This window comes from Dermacentor silvarum, chromosome 2 (genome assembly GCF_013339745.2).
Source record: "Dermacentor silvarum isolate Dsil-2018 chromosome 2, BIME_Dsil_1.4, whole genome shotgun sequence".
In the NCBI taxonomy this organism is placed as follows: Eukaryota; Metazoa; Arthropoda; class Arachnida; order Ixodida; family Ixodidae; genus Dermacentor; species Dermacentor silvarum.
Genome location: NC_051155.1, coordinates 76062239 through 76080268, shown reverse-complemented (window position 1 = coordinate 76080268; position 18030 = coordinate 76062239). Strand labels below are relative to the sequence as shown.

At 47.4% G+C, this 18030-nt stretch overlaps 1 protein-coding gene across 1 annotated transcript in view; it reads left to right on the top strand.

Annotated features, from left to right (window-relative positions):
- Positions 1 to 10786, top strand: part of LOC119440994 (chitinase-3-like protein 1) — a 359923-nt gene extending 349137 nt beyond the window's left edge. The window contains exon 5 of the mRNA XM_049662790.1: positions 10772 to 10786. Within this exon, the coding sequence (XP_049518747.1) occupies positions 10772 to 10786 (15 nt within the window). The remainder of the gene's footprint in view (positions 1 to 10771) is intronic.
- Positions 10787 to 18030: the final 7244 nt, after the last annotated feature.

The following is an 18030-nucleotide window of genomic DNA, read 5'->3' as shown; positions in this document are numbered from 1 at the left end:
GGAACGTGACCGCAGAGCGCGACGACGGGCTAGCGCCCCGTCGCTAGCCCGAGTGTTTTCATTATCGCGACCTTCTAATTGGCAGCACGTGACTCGGTGTCGCGCAGCGCTATACGTGGCATCACAGCTGTCGCGGGTAGCCGATATACCCTCGGAAGTTGTGCACAACGGCGCAGTAAGCGCAGCAGCATTCTGAACAGGCAACCTCGGGAGTACCGAGGGTCCTAGCTTTCAACGTACATGTACGTTAGCAGTCAACAAAAGTCCAACGCCATCAAACGTGATGTTTGAGCGGGAGCAACTTTGCAGTATTTAACGTTTTCCCATGCGAATGCAGGAAGTATACTGTATGCTCATCCTTGCATCCCCCTTGCCTCAAGACTTACAAGTTAAAAGTGATTTCCCAACTGCGCAGTCCCTCGTTTAGGCATGGGTTCTACTAGTATCATTCATAGCAACGTCGGAACTATTACTGCTATTACGGCGCACAACTGGCTTATGTCTGTTTGAACTTTCTAAGCGATTCGAGCAGCTCAGCTGATGCTTGATTTTAAAGGATTTTTTTTTGTTACTTTAACGCACCATATGAAAAAGAAAGAAAGCTCTCCGGAAGAAAAAAAAACGCAGAAGTGGCTGCTATGACTTAGATAGATACGGGTCCCTATTTGCAAATGTTTCATCAAAAGCGTAATATAGGTATTTATGTGGTAGTGCTGGCGAAACATTTTTATGACCAAATACAAGGCTGTGTAGGGGTATCGTTGTCCTTAACAATGAACTAATATCTACAAATAGATTATAATCTAATCAAGTTAAAGAACAGGTTGCCACAGCGGAATTAGTTAACCAATGTTCGAGTACCATTTATTGATAGTGCATTTCAAAGCTACAACAATTTTCGATACATCTGGGCAGGAGATCGGAACGAAATGTTTTTCATTCTGCTTTTAGTTTCGTTCCACTGAAATAAGTTCCATTCCGGTTCGTTTTCGGTTCCGCTCCGGAAGGAAAAAAAAAGTTCCGTAACGCTTCATAGCGGTTTTGGTTCGCATGCAAAAATTTTCAGGCAAAGCAACGATAAAAAACATAGTATTTATTTTTCTGAATAATTTGAGAAACGCTTTCTCAATATTTATGTTTCTCAACATATTTCTCAAATATTTTCTCGCAATTTGTTGGTCTATGCGCGCTCTTACCGTGTCGCGCGTGGTTTGATACGGTAGCGCGAATGTGATGCAGCTGACGGTGAGGGCTTGCACTGGTAGTCTCGTCCTCGGTGAGGGCGTTCTAGCTTTACGCTATTCAAGTTATTATGAATTCTCAGATCATGCTCAGTGCCTTGAGTTAAGATACTGAGCATGATCTCAGAAGCAGCACGTGGTCGAGTTTACTCACCAAAATGCGAGACCGCCGTTCCGATAAAGGGAACTTAAACGAACATAAACGAACGATAAAGCTTCGCTAACAAAGCGTTGCACCCGTAGAAAACGAAACGATGACCTCTTCAGCGTGCAAGCCATGGGTTCTGCTACGATACCGATCTGCAAGTGCACTGAGCAGCAGGTTTAGATTAGTGGAGCGTTCGATCGACTATCGCTCCCACTATCGCTGCCTGAGATACGCGATTATGCGGGCCCCTGAGATACACGCTAGTTCTCACGTTGCCTGACGCCGGTTGTTGCGGATTGCTGACTTTCCCCGTGAACCTAAAGCTGATAAAAAATATTTCAGTTTCACTCCAGAACAAAATAATAAATAACGTTTCGCTTACGTTTACGTTTCGGTCAAAATATAATTCTTCTTCGTTTTTCGTTCTTGTTTTTGTTCTGTTCCGACACATTGCATGTGGGGGACACATGGGGGCTGCATATAATCAGCGAGAAGTAAATTAGGCAAACTAAAAAGCACGATATGTGCAGTGAAAGATAAGCACGGCGATCACATCAGCAATTTCGATGCTATAGTAAAGACAGCACAGGAAATTTGTACTGAACCGTATCCTACCCAGAGCAGTCACGCAACCTTGATTGAGAAGTAGAAAGGGATACCCAAGCTCCGTGTTTCACTCGCAACAAGATTCGAAACGCTTTGCGAGGCCTGTCACGGGGGAAAATGGCAGGAGAATATGGAATAACAGTTGATTTACTGAAAGAGGAAGGGGGAAATATAGCTCGACAAGCTTGTGGTCCTTTATTGGAAAAACTTGAAGACTTCAAGTGTACCAGAGTGTTGGAAGAATACCAACATCATACTAGTTCATTAGAATGTAGACGTTAAAGAACTGAAGAAGCACGAGGACCTCAGCTTGCTTTCATGCAGTATTGCGCAAAATATTTATCATGGTAACTTTCAATAAAACCAGGGTGAAAGTTTATTTCAGCCAACGCAGAAAAGATGCGCGCTTCAGCAAAGAGTATTCTGTATACAATGGACACCTACCTTACATACGTGAAGATAAATATTGGTGTTCAGAGAAAGCTTTAGCTCTCAGGCCTCCTATTTAAGTACAAGAGAGGAGAAATCGTTTTTCTCGGCAACCACTGACCAAATTTGATGAGATTGTTGCATGTAAAGAAAGGGTAAAATCTAGTGACTGTTGGTAACGAATTTTAGATTTACGCAGTCAATTTTGTAATAAATATTCTTGAAAATCGCGGATGTTCAAAATATGAAACTATGAAGTTTAGAACTTTGTAATTCAGCAAAATGCATCTGATAGTACATCTAAAGCGGAGAAAATCGACGTATTATACATGGCTCTCCAAAAAACCAGTGATATGTGGGTAGGACTTTGCAAAGCCTTCGCGAATAATGTAACAAATTCACGTAGGATATTTCATTGATGTATAACCAAATTGATACATCAAATGTGCCCGTTTTGAATGCTTTAAAGGATGCAGTGCAGTTTACCGAAATGCGATATCTGTTTTTGGTGAAGTGCTACAAATATGCATATTTCGTACTTCTATTTTTTTCAAGCTTCCCAATTTTTGAATATTGCTTTTAAATCTTTCAGGCCCTGAACCAAGATTACGCTACGAACAGTCACTAGAATTTAACGTTCTCTCTCAAATGCAGCAAATTTCATTGCAATCGACGAAGTGGTTATGTCTGAAAAGCGTTTCTACATTTCACATATATTTAAATAGGCGGCATCGGAGTTGCGCCCGAGCTAAAGCTTCCTCTTAAAGGCATTGCTTCTACTACATAATTTGTGAGCGTGCCTGGACGCGAACTAAAAGTAACACACACGCACAAACATTTGATGGCCGATTTCTACGACAAAATTTTCAAACTTGGTAGGTCGAGTGAGGATTTGGGCAAATGTATTCTTCTTAAAATACTTGCTGTTACTCCGAGAAGTTACTGCATGTGCCCCAACATGCTAAATAAATAACAGGTGTGCGCGTTACTTTTTCTCTAGCAATATTATGTGCCCACTTCGCGTTCAGTTATGGCCCGGGAGAGCAAGGTTCTCGAAAAGTTCGCGTGTTCACTTTTTCTAGCCATATAGTCTAAATCTATCCTTTCATCTCTTCTGAAACGTGTATATAAGAGTTATTTGGTTTAGCTTTGCAGTGTCCCCGACTCCAATTTGGGTCTTTCAGCGCCAATAACCGTATAGGGATGTGGGTGTATTTCATATAAAAAGTGCCAGTCGCAGACCCAGCAGTGCACCACTGTTATAGGCTTGCTATAAAACAATAGAGACGCCAGGGGCCCATGTACCGTGTCCGCTCAAGCACACGGAAGTTAAAGGTGTGTTCCGTTTAAAATGGCTGACCTGCTATAAGCGGTGCTTTTGCACAGGCGCCTGTGTTTTGTGGCGCTGCCGATCACAACGCAGCCTGGCCGCGCCGCGAGCGGAACAGCCTTTGAATGTCTAAGCAGCGCCCCTACAATTTTGCAGATGCTGTATGAAGGGCCGTAAGAGACAACTTTCCCAGCTTTGAGGTGTGCGTCTGAGCAAGAAGTTTTCGTAACATTGGTAGCACCAGCGCGGCAAGACAGAACATAAATAAGAAAGGGAGCAGACGAGCGAATGCTTACGAGTGAGTCTGCAGGGAAATGAAAATAAAACTTCATAGGTTATAGAGAAAGAGTATCATGTTAGTATTTGGTTATAGAGATACAATGCACGCATGAACAACACCATGTTTCACATTCTTGTGTTATACGTGCAGCTTACCTAAGCGTATTTGTAAAACTAGGCCTATGTGTAACGCAGGCATGTGGAACATGCTGTTGATAACGTATACTTGTATCCTTGGTAGCCGTGATAAACGTTCAACGGCACCGATGGTATGGACGTTGTGGAATGGCTCACGCTATACGAACGGGTGAACGATTCCAACCACTGGGACCTGACAGTAATGCTGGCCAATGTGGTGTTTTATCGTAGTGGAACGGCGAAGTTGTGGTATGACAATCACGAGGCCGACTTTGGGGGCTGGAATACATTCAAATAAAAGCTCCGAGACCTGTTCGGTGCGGCCTTCAGTCGAAAAATCGCTGCGAAGCAACAGCTGTCAACTCGTGCCCAGACGTCCACGGAATCATATTTGTCGTACACACAGGATGTGCTGGCGCTGTGCCGTAAAGCTGACAGTAACATGCCAGAGTCTGACAAGGTTGGCCACTTCACTTCCTGAAAGTGGTAGCGGCCGACGCATTCAATTTGCTCATGTGCAGAAATCGTGCTACCATCAATGCCATAATCGAGGAGTGTCAGCGCTTCGAGCTGGCTAAGAGCCGCCGTATTGAACGACCATTCGCCCTACTTCCCAACACCGCTGCAACGTCTTCGTGTGAAGAGCGGCCGCAATCTAACCTTTCGCCGCCGTCGGCCGAATTGACGAGGATTGTCCGCCGTGAAATCGAGGCAATGGCTCCCGCTAGCCTGTTTACCAGCTCTAACGCCGGCCACTCGAGCATCCTAGCGGTTTCACTCGTCCAAGCCATAGTGCGAACCGATCTCGCGAATCTCGGGGCTCACGCTGCTTGCGCCGTTGTCAGCCCTACATCCGCTTCCGGGGCCCCGACATCGTTCGCTCGGTATCCACTGTTCGCTCCACGATCTCGGAACCCTTCTGATTGGTGAACTGAAGACGATCGGCCTATCTGCTTTACCTGCCGCCGTGTCGGGCACGTTCCTCGCTACTGTACCAACCGCTGGTCGTTCCCGCCACGTACTCCATCCTTTGGTCATTCATGCTCGTCGCCTTGATCGCAGTCCTTTTGAGCCACTATCTGCAGCACACCCCTACAATCCTGACGCTGCCACGACATGTTCCAGCCGCTCGCCGTCACCTAGAGGTCACCAGTCGCGTTCGCAACCGTACCGCCGTCCGTCCTCCCGCTCCCCGCCACCTCGCCGCACCCTGTCGCCGAGCAACCATGGCTCCTTCACTCCGGAAAACTAAACGGTGCAGCGCCCGGAGGTAACGCTGCATCTACGACTCTGCCCCCAAACCCTTTAATTACTCTGCCGACTCGACGCTGTGTGTTGGACGGTGACGTTGATGGCGTGACGATTTCTGCATTTGTCGACACCGGGGCTTATATCTCTGTCATGAGCTCTGGTCTTCGCCGTCGCCTAAAGAAGGTGGTCACACCTGCTCTTTCCCAAGTTGTAAGAGTGGCCGATTGAGGAACTCCCACCATCCTTGGCATGTGCACCGCCCGTGTCACAATCGCCAGTCACCCAACTACTGTCTTATTTGCCGTCCTTGATGAATGTCCATAGGATGTTATACTTGGTCTGGACTTTCTCGGAACTCATTCTGCCCTAATTGACTGTGCAACTGGCCTCCTGCAGCTCGAACTACCTCACCTAGCTGATGCCCCAACCACGCCTTCGGCCCGTCTCTGCTCTCTCGACTATGTGCGCATGCCCCCGCAGGCCGCCATGTATATCGCCATGGTCTCGAGCCTTGCTGTCGCTGATGGCAATTACGTGCTATCCCCGGTAACAGACGTTCTGCTCGCCAAGAACGTCGCCGTGCCTAACCCCCTTTGACTTTCACCGGCAACCGCATCCCCATTCCTATTTTAAATTTCTGCACCTCTCCTCAACTGATTCCAGCAGTCATGCCACTCGCCGCCATCACTGTTGCCGAAGACTGCGAAATTTGGGCGTTGGATCCCACCAGTCCCTGAAGGACTGTTCGTACTTCATTTGCACCACAAGCAGTTCGCCGCGCGATGTCTTTGTCGGAATGATGCCGGCCGACCTTCCTTCTGATCAAGCTACTGGCCTTTGCCGCCTCCTGGAGTCTTACCACGACATTTTTGACTTCGACGATCGTTCTCTGAGCCAAACGTCTGTGGTCCAACATCTCATCGACACAGGGAACGCGAGCCCTATCCGCCGCCGTCCCTATCGTGTCTCCCTCGCCGAACGTCGTGTGATCCAAGGCGAACTTGACAAAATGCTCACAAAAGGCGTTAACGAACCTTCTACCAGTCCGTGGGCGTCCGCTGTGGTGCCAGTAAAAAAGAAATATGGCAGCTGGCGCTTTTGTGCTGACTATCGACACTTGAACAACATCACATGCAAGGACGTCTACCCCGTGCCCCGAATCGATGACGTCTTGGACTACCTCCACGGCGCCACGTACTTTTCCTCCATCGAACTAGCTCCGGATACTGGCAGATTACCGTTTATGCCATGGACCGTGAAAAGACTGCGTTCGTCACACCAGATGGACTTTACCAATTCAAGGCTATGCCTTTTGGATTGTGTAATGTCCCCGCAACGTTTGAGCGAATGATGGATCCTCTCCTTCGGGGCTATAAGTGGTCTACTTGTTTATGCTATCTAGATGACGTGATTGTCTTTACGCTTACTTTTGAGGATCACCTAGCTCGCCTGTCAGCCATCCTAGATGTGTTTCACCTCGCTGGCCTCCAAGTGTCGTTTCTCTCGGCGTCACATCACCGTTCTCGGTCACCTTGTTAGTGCTAGCGGTGTCCAACCTGACCCCGACAAGGCGCGTGCCGTCCGAGACTTTCCTGTTCCTCGCTCAGTTAGCGATCTAAGGAGCTTTGTCGGGCTCACCGAAAGGCTGAACCGCACCTTAACCGATATGCTGTCGATGTACGTGTCTGACGATCATCGGGACTGGGACAGCGCTTTGCCATACGTCACGTTCGCGTACAACTCCTCCCATCACGACACCGCCGGTTTTTCGCCATTTTACCTCCTGTATGGACACCACCCTGCATTGCCTTTTGACCCGGCCCTGCCTGCTGTTCTACAACATACCACGGAGTATGCCGGCGATGCTGCCGCGCGAGCCCATCTGGCACGTCAGATAGCTCATGAGCGACTATCCGACTCACAATTATGCCAAAAGGACCGTTACGACCGCAGCCACCGGCACCTCTGCTTTTCTCTGGGATCTCTTGTGCTTCTCTGGACCCCTTCTCGTCGCGGCGGTCTCTCCGAAAAGCTTTTATCGCGTTACACCAGACCTTACAAGGTTTTGCGGCAACTTAGTGACTTGAACTATGAAATCACCCCACTGAACAGTTCCTCACCATCTACCCTGCCATCTCGTGACGTCGTGCACGTATCCCGACTGAAGCCGTACTTTTCCGTCGCCTCCTCGTGTAATTAGTCTGCGCCGAGACGGCGCTCAGCTCGCCGGGCCGGTTAGATGTTACCGGCTGCCTCCTTGAATTAAGGAAGAAGACGACGATCGCCGGGGAACGCTGCGCGTGTTCAGCCATCTTGGCCATCTCTGTTAACTGTCCCTGTATATAAATCCTGTCTCTCTTTTATCTATTTGACGCCCCGTCACAATATATTGCCAATTCCCGTTACTTCCACAATATTCCAGAAAGAAAGCGCTAGCTGCAGGACTACTGACAAAAGAAACAACACAGGCGCTATCTTCCTTTGGCCCTGTAGCTAGCGCTCGTTTTTCTTCTTTAATCCAAAATACTGTTCAACCAATTCACCGCACTTCAAACTCTTGCACAGTATACGCTTCCACAACATTCCTTTTAGAGTCGCCTCGATTCAGAACAAAACTGTCATACGCTGAGCTCAAGTTTATTGACGTCAAATAGTAACTAGTGGACTTGAAGCTCTAACTATAGCCCACTCTCGGCCTTGTCGAGTAGTAAACCATAAGGTGGGGCCCGTCATCTTTGATAATGTGACCCGCTCACCGAGGCGTGACCGTTACGCAAATCTGGGCGCGTTGTTTCTCCACTGCTGAGGTAACTGAAGCGGCACAAACGTGATGGGCGACGCGAGAAGCGAACGTCAATCTAGAGGGACGTGTCTGACATACAGACAAACTCTTCACAGACCGCTTCTGAATGAGACTTTCTGCTTCGCCAGTGCTGCAAAACAAAATACGGCTAAACCGCGTGATCGTGTGATCTCTATACAGCATAATAGCTTGCGTATACCCTGCGGACCCTCTGTTTTGTTTTTCTTTCTTGTCGACACGCCTTAAGGACATCAGCGCCATGAATGTCACGCTTCGCTCCTTGTTTATGCCTCAGCGCGTAGTTCTACTAAGGCATGCGAGCTCCGCCGCAGCGCTTAACCGCAATGTCTCGTGATACGTGATTGCGGATCGCTATCTTCTACAGCAGTTCTTTGCGAACATGCTCGTAAGTTACGGAGATTATGAGTGCAGCTTTCCCCCTCTACCACTACAAGCATGCCGAAACATTACTGATCCTTAATTCTCTGGGAGCAGCGGCGCACGAAGCGACGAATGTCGCATTTTGTTTGTTTGTCTGTGGTGTGCCCAAAGTAAAGTTAGCCTCGTGTGACACCCATTGTGTATCGAGAAGTGAAGCGACATATTCCTTACTTGATTTTTTCTGACAGATTCGATAACTAGCAAAATGCGAACAATTCGCGGTGTTCCGCACTTCGAATTTCAAATTTTAGGTATACGAATCTCAGCCTCTCTTGCATGATGCACATGCGTGAGGCATCTGTGATCAACTTCCTCGGGACACTTCCAGTGCATTTGCAGTCTCTTAAATTACTCGCCAAGAACGACGCTGTCGCACAGAAGCAAGTCTCCTTTTCACCTCAACCTTCTGAAAAAATTGCGCGCGATCTAAATTTTAGGACTTGCTAAAGGCTGATCAATGTACTTCCGACAGGACGCCCCTCTTTAGTGATTCTCCACTGCCTGCAACGTACAACTATAGCACCGTGTAATTCAGGGGTACCATACCATCGAGCTTCTTCCAAGTCATGAATGGGGGCGTTTAATCGAAGGAAAATCGCCTACACAGTAATAAAGAGATACAGCGCGAGCATTTCTGACCCGCATTCATATTGTCGTTTCACCTGCCGCGATTTAGCCTCTATGATTCATAAAATTGCAGTGAAGGCGCAAAGTATTGAACGTTGCCGAAGCTTGAAAGCAGTGTTTCTCATAAACAAAAAAGTGTGATGTTTTGTCCCGAGAGAAGTTTAGAGTAGTATACCATGCCATGGAAAGGCGATATCCTGTTTATTATTAATATTTTCCTGCTTTTCATTGCACTATTACGTATGTAGGGTAGGCTTGTATCTGGGGTTCAACAAGAGAGACTGAAAGCGTGCTGTACGACTCTACAACACCTCAGTCGCGGGAAAAATTTGACTTTGGCTAAAAAAAGGTCAAAAAACAAATTGAATAAACGAGTCACCAATAATACAGTATTTTAGGCTTACGTGACGTGTCACGTGCTGTGCATATGCGCGTCGTTTAACACTGACTACCGCGCAGCTTACGGCGATTGCGTCGCAACATGGCAACGGACAGATCATCCGCTTCGATGTCAATTGGCCCTTGCTCTTTGCCGTCATTCGTGACAGTAAGAAATAGGTGGTAAAATCAGCCATCGCTTGCCCACATCTGACGCCGAGGGCATAGTTCAAGTGTTGTTTTATTGCTAACATTGAGATAAGCTGTTTGCTCGAACGCTGCTAGGCCTACAGAGATGGCACCGAACCGGGGAAGTGTTTTGATTTCCACGTGGCAGACGGCGGCAGAACATTAGCCCTTCCGATATTTGGGCGATGCGGAAAGTGATAAAATCCTAATTCCTCATAGCATCATTAATTTGATTTTACGCTCTAGTACGCTATGCGATGACCGGGCTGATAAACCTTGATCTTTCGATTGTCTACTGCAGTTCCACGGACAGGCACCAGATGCGCAAGGGGCTTCACATAATTCGTTTCACGGTAACGTATAACGTATCAAGCAAAGCTAAAAATAGTCTAATAAAAAGCAACCGAACGCAAGCAAGCAATCCTCAGTATGTCAAGACACTTTGGCGGCAGGAAGCACAATCGTGTTGGTTAGCCTGATATGTTTTCATTCTTCCCGTAAACCAGGTGTCATGTTTTGAATAGCCACGAAAGCGAAGCTGCTGTGATCATGCGATGACATATATAGCTAGTGAAAGTGATGTCAAAACAAAACGTTAACGGGATGGTTGGTTCATTTCTGAAACGCCATCGGCAGGCCATGTTCACCAATCCCAGCTTACCGCAATAGTCAAACCAGTTGCCTGTGGATGTACTCAAACGAGGTGATCTGCATAAAAAAAGAATTCAACGGCGCGATTCCAATTCATACTGCTTGCAGCTGTTCGATACATGGTAACTTCGAAGCCTCGGCGTACTTTAACCAAAGTTTCCAATGAAGAAAACAAATCACCGTTTACCATCTTCAGGCCGTCGCCAGTAATTTTGTTAGTAAGTCTACCCTGAATGCGGCCACTCAGCGTAGCCTATGAGAAAACCAATGCCTAGGCGAAATTTTTTCAATAATAACAGATTTTCAGACTTGTGTACGTTACGCGCTCCTAATACACTGAATAGCGCTACAAAATTTGGTCTCTTCATGGGCCGCTACTATTGCGGTACACACCAAGGTTAGATCTAAGGGTCACAGTTACTATAGGAGAAACACTTGTGCCCTCTTGCATTCATCCTAAAAATTTCTCACTCGGCTTTGTGAAATTGGCTATTACGCTTGATGAGGGCGAATAAAAATTGCAGGAACATAGACGCCTCGGGGTTTTGCAGGGAAGAGCCAAGCAGGGCCACTCCAGCAAGCGGAAATGTAATGGGATGTTTTCATTTTTTGTGCCCGCCATTTTGATCACACAAGCAAATTTTTTAAAGGGTCAGATGTACTTTGTTTGAGGAACTTGATTTTGTTAATTCCGTGCTTCAGACATCGCGCCTCGACCAGCGCTTTTGTGTTCAGTAACGAACACGATCAGTTCGGACAGTACCAACAGTTCGAAAATCCTTGTTGTTTGCTACTATGTATCTGGCGTTGTATACTTCGGCAGGTGTAAACAAACATACCGCAACAAATTTTCGAATCCACAAGCCCAATTAGCTAGTCATGTGACCGTGTTTTATGAAAGCTAACGCAAGAATAAAACAATTCATACCATTATAGAAGTGTTCATTCATTATAATGAAACGTATGAAACGTAGGGCTCCGTAGATGTCTGAACACGGGACGCAAAGCATTTCTCGTGGCAACCTTGTGCCCAATGGGGTCGCCGAAAAGTTCCCGTAGCTTCTCTTTGAAACTGTCCCAACTGGTCAACTCATCTTCATGCGTTTAGTGCCGCACGCGTGGGGTGCCGAAGAGATAAAAGATGGCATTGGCGAGCATAATCGTTGGGTCCCACCTGTTATTAGCACTGGCGTATTCATAGAGCTTGAGCCATTCGTCAACGTCCTATCCCTCCAGGCCAGAGAACACACCAGGGTCGCGATGTTGGGCAACCGTGACGATTGGAGCAGGTGGACGAGCCGACGCCGTTGCAGACGCGGTCTCATCACCGGGAGGCATGGCGACAAGCTCGATGTAGCGACCACTTCGGAGTTCCGTGGCGAGGACGGGGATCGCAATCCTCCACCAGAATGTTACATGTGGAAAGGCACACACGAAAGAGGCTATTTACAATATATTTACACTGGAACCAAACCGCCAGGCCAACACCCTGCTCGCGCCGAAAACCCAGACACACTTCATCGTCTTGCTCGCGGTGGCTCGTCTCGAGCATCTCTAGATGATATCGTAATAATATTGTGCATTTGCCGCTTGCAAAGCCGGTTATCGCTCCACAAGACCATCTGACGACCGCCGACTTAACGTACGCGTCAGTGTATACCTCGGCAGGTATAAAAGAAACAAAAGCAAGGCGATAATGTTTGATATATGGGAACACAGTTTAATAAAGAAGAAATACTATGATTGAACATAAAAGCTTCGTTGGAATAGCGATAGCTTCAAAATGAATAGTAGTCATAGTGCCAAGATACGCAGTTCCGCATATTGCTCTACTTGTTGCGGCATCGTCGCCAGCAATGGTAGAAAAACTCGCAGTTTCACCCGACAGGCGGAGCATCGAATGCGATAGCTAAAATACGAAGTACGATGTACGGATATTAGTTGTATCGGCCGTATAAACTTGCAAACATTCGCTTACTGACTCAATCATCAAGCACGATGTCACGTGCACACAGTAAACATGAACACATTTCGCACAATGATCACAGAAACTCGCTGTCATGACGCTGCAGTCAGGAAGCGCGGCAGCAGCAGCGAGCGAATTGACCTCCGTGCCGTCTCTCGCGTCAACGCAACTAGACGTGGATACACAGTGCATACGAAGCTACCGGCAACTCGGCGCATGCACTTTGTCCGCGTGGCACATTGCTTTGTCTATAGAAGAGGCCCGCATAGGCGCGCACGTTGTGCACGTCGCAGATCAAGCAGAAGCCTCCACCAGACTAGAACGCCCCCCCCCCCCCCTCTTACCTCGCCTCCCCCCCCCCCCCCTTTACTCCCGCGTGACAGAAGACAGCGTGCTTCCACCCGGCTTTGCCCTCGCCCAAGCGAGATTGAGCCGCGATAGTCACCTGACCCTCGCACGCTTTGGCTCGCACATTCAGCGCACTGCACGCGGCGACGATGTTGTCCTGTTTGGACTTGATACGGAACATAATGGCGACGACGATGGCAGAAATGCGCTCGGAATGTCCCTATAATTGTTACAGCAATAAAAAATACGACTATTAGTTTCATCGTGATACTATTTTTAAAGCTACTGGCCTACAGGTGGTACAGCATAGAGCTTCCAACTTTGATCATTCTTGAAATAAATGTGGTCAAAGCCGCTGATTTCGACGCGTCTAGTACCACTAGCCAGTGACGGCACCCCGTGAGAACCACGGAATCGTCTTTAATACCAATATGCCGGTGATGACTCGGTTATAACGCCTTCCGCATGCACTCGAATCATTTTTTACTTTATGTGTATATTTCATTCTCGTGATCAGTGCCCTCTGTGAACAACTGACCAAGACAAACATAATCTTGCATAGATGCTACAGGCTGACTGCCAATCACGAATCCTTGTTCTCTTGTCAAGCTATTGGACATTACCTGTTTTTTTTTTTTGCATAATAGCCTTCAACCATATATACTCTTCAACTTTCTCGGCTAACGTCGTCAATAATTTTTTTGCTACTCATCTTCAGTGCAGTTGTACATGCGGAAACCAATAGGTGGAAAAATCGTCAAACTACGATAAGTACATTTCTAGATATTTCTCAAGGGAAGTTTGTGCATTGCAGAGTAGAGATATTATGTTAAACAACTTTAGTGAGGACTGACTGCCACATGACAAGGCCAACTGCTCTGCATCCCTCACACTGCCGTGGCCAGCTCGGCTTTCCTATCAACGACTACAACGTTCGGCCGACCAGTCTTCTCGGCACACCTAATAACCATGGTAACCAGAATGAACCACCCTGTTTACTAATGAGCTGCTTCTGACGAAGACGGCCTGGCAATATGTACTCCTACACGTAAGTGATGTATTGGAAAATGCTTAGCGACTGGTGCATGTTTTCTATAGATCAGAAGTGGATGGCGTCACAACCGTGCCGGAAGTTATCGTTTCGCAATTTAGTGCTCCAACGCTCCACAAAAACATTCATTACCAGAAAAAAATGAAGGCTACGGGTTTCCTATTGACTACTTCTATTTTGGCTTTTTACTTGGCTGCAGCAGCTCTTCTACAATTATCTGCTGAAATATTACTTCACTCACTTCTGCCGTGATCATATACCGCCTGAAAGGCGAAGTCTGATGTCCCTTTACGCATAGAAAGTACTCGAAATGCACATGCCTATATATCTTTTTTTTTTCTTATAGGCTGAAAAAAATTGTCAGAGACATTGTGAAAACCGCTTGTACAACAGGGACGGTTCTTATTATTATTACTTTTTTTTTTGAAGCGAGGAAGATCCTGACCGGTGCCACACAAGTATAAAACGGAAGCCGAGAAGAGAGTAGGGCGTGCAGTAAGTTATCAGTTAGATGTATACAGCAAACTCAGACACTTCATTTCGTTACTGCCTTGTCACTGACAAACATACACCGATACGATGCTAGGGCATTGCCAAAATGTTCATTACTTCTCGATGACGTAGTCCGTCGGCTACGTGTGCATTAGGAGATAAGTTTATCGGTTAGCGCAGGCCTTGATGACTCCGCTTATATAGCTCTGCCTCCCGAAGACAATTCAGTTGTGGGGAACAATCGGGCTTATTGATTTTCCTTTAGAGGCTGTATCCTTCAGTGTCCTAGTATCATCCAAACGACAAGGAAAAAAGGTGCGCAGTTGTAAGGTGTTGATGGAGTCGGATACCGCCAAATCGGCCAGATCTCTATCGCTACATAGACGGGCGCATTATACGTCACCGCCTTTGTTCAGATACTATTGTTTATGTTTGGAGGACGGTAGTGAAATGACACTACAAAGGACGACTATTCCTAAGCCATTTTCTGAACGCAACGAACACAACGAACACAACGGCGTGCTACACTGCGGCAGTCCCCTTAGATCGACGTAGTGATGCGCCACTATTTCGGCTGTGGAATCGACTGCACGTTGAGGAAGATAATGCTACGATCATGCGTTCCTCCGCTCTTACCATTAATTACTGTTATCGTTCGTTGTTCACTGAAGTTGGGGGTATCAGCTGCTGCTTGCGTATAGTATACTGTAAACAGCAGTCTTTTTGACGCAATATATGTTGAGCGTGACTTAACACAAGTGTTACGAGAGCCTGCTGCATTACCTTACGTGCCCTTGCGGCATACCAATACCTAAATTGCATGTATGCAGTATTAGTTAGAGCACGGGCAAGATAGTTGGGCTGTGTGCTTCGCAACCCAGCTTACTCTATACGGCCTAGAAGATGAATTGGCGAACACAAAATGTCCTTCTTTATGTGGGCATGCATGCAACCCCTTCCGTTTTTCAATGGCTCTCGGCTGTGTTGCTATACCATTCTATGTTTCGGGGCATACAATGGCGCGTACTACATAATAATATAAATAAGTAAAATATTCGGCAGTAATATATTGTGTCTTTTTAAATATAATGTCTAATAAAGTGAACTTGTCGGCTAGTTCTTGAACTAGGGAACAGCGGGAGAGATGAGGACGCAGAAGAGGCACACAACTGACGACAGATAGCAAAATCGCGTGCCCCAGTGGTTACGGCTTTGTGGCTACGGCGCTCCGCAGCTGAGTCCGAGGTAGCGGGTTGGATTCCCTGCAACAGCGGCCGCTTTCCGATGAAGGTGGAATATATAAAAACTACTGCACTGAGGTTTCAGGGAAGGGGACCTTAGGAACAACTTTGATCACCAGGTGGTTCCCTAACGTGTACCGAAATTACACGAGTGTTTTTGAATTTCGTCCCCTTTTTACAGCGACAGCCATCACCGGTAAACTAAAATTCGACTCCATCCATGTTCAGAACAACGCCACAAGCTCTGAACCATCACGGTGCGTGGCTTAACATTAAGCCAATGGAATTTTTAAGTGAACCTCTTCAATTTTATTTCATTTGGGTTGCAGAGGACTAAAATAAAGAATTTTAGGCTATACGTTTGAATGAATTGTTCAAAATTACCAAAATCTAAACGAGTAGAACAAAAATGTTGGCCTCGATCGCTCGGTTTATTCAAAACTCAACGGCATCGACTTCTGCAGCTCCGTACCCGATCCTCACTAAATTCTTAGTGCTTCTGTCTTTTGCTTTATTGCGATCGCATTTATATGAACACTCCAGGCGTATTTCTGCCGTCGGCGTCGCCGTGGCCCTGAGGTTCCGTATAAAGTCCAAGGGCGATAAAATCGTCGCCGCGTGCCGTATGCTGTATGTGCGAGTGAAAGCGTGCGAGGGTGAGCCGGCGATGGCGGCTCAATCTCGCACGCACAGGAGTGGAACGCTGACAGGAAAAGCGCAGGCTGCGAAAGGCCGCTGGGGGATGGGAGGGAGGGAGGGGGCGGCGTTGTTCTCCGGCAAAAACTGCGGATTTCGCGACCGCGCGGATGGGAAACCGCCGATCCCGGCTTCATCACGCTGCGCGCAGGAAGGGAGGGAGGAAGTGGGGGGGGGGGGGGGGGGGGGGGGCGGCATTTGCACGGACGGCCGCGCGCCCCTTATCTTGAGAGCCATCTGCAGGCGGTTCATACCTTTATGCGTGCGGTGTTCTCGTCGCTCATCGCTCCGATGGCTTTGAAGCGATACACAACACGAAGGTGATTTCGCTCGCTGCAGGTGCCGCAATTCCTGACGCCAGCGTTTTGACAGCGAGCGCCCGCCGTCATCGAGTGTTATGTGTTCATGTTTGCCTGTACGCGCTGACACCATGCTTGTTAATTTAGTTAGTAAGCGAATGCTTCCAAGTTTGTACGGCCGATGTAACTACTATCCTTACTTCGTATAGCTGTCGGCTAATTTGCTATAGAATCGATGCTTCGCCTTTCGGGCGTAACTGCGGCTCTTTTTTGTGTTCTTTTTTCACTTCACCATGAGCTTCAGCATAAGGCAGGAAAGGTATCGACCGTAAAAGCCAATGAGGTAAGAAGACGGGCGAAAGTGCAGGTGGGAAAGAAGAGCCTAACCGCAGGCACAAGGGAAACGACACAAATGTATTTTGTCCATCGGGGTGACAGTAAAGCCGTGTGAGCAATCACTTCCATTGCTTTTCTATGCGTTGGAACTGCGAAGTCGGGGACCTCGCTATATAGGGACACGTTTGGTGGGCTTCCGGTAGCGCTGCTGGAGAGACTTTAGATTAACTAACAACACGTTGCGTTCCAGGCGTTGTATATATAGACAAGTCACACTGTTCCTCCGGGAGGCTGCGTACGCTGCTTAGAATTAGTGCTCCCCTCCACATACGATGCCTTTTATTTTCTGACGTTTATCCAACATATCCTTGTTTTTTTCTTTGCGACGGACGGATCACTGATTTCTAGCTTGGATCAACAGCATCACAAGTATACGTCGGGAACAGCGGTGACAGGCGGAAATGGGGCCTGTGCGCGCTGACACCATGCTTGCTAATTTAGTTAGTAAGCGAATATATTGCCAAGTTTATACGGCTGATGTAACTACTAACCTTACTTCGTATATCTGTCGCCTTATTTGCTATCGCAATCGATGCTTCGCCTTTCTTTGTGACGGACGGATCACTGATTTCTAGCTTGGATCAACAGCATCACAAGTACGTCGGGAGCAGCGGTGGCAGGCGGAAATAGGGGCAGACGCAGTGATTAACTATCCGCCGACGCAATTAGAAGCCAGAATGTTGACACGGACTGAAGGCTTTGCGAGGTCGAGCAGAAGTCTTTGGAAGGTGTGAGATCGGATGGAGGGTGAGAGTGTGAGGGGAAGTCGTATACGCTTACGTTCAACTGGAAGCTTTGCACCCGCGAATGTAGCGATCACTGATTGATCGAGTTTCGTGGCGGCAATATAAAGAAGGTTCGCGTCGCAAAGTTAGTTTTCGTGACCTGGCTTATCGGGGATATACTAAGTTGCAAGGGGACATACTATGCTATAGAAAGCTGCAATAGCTTTATATAGCATAGATACGTATATGTGTCAGAACTTCCGCCTCAAAGTACCAACGTTACATTAAGCGGAATCCGCTGTAAT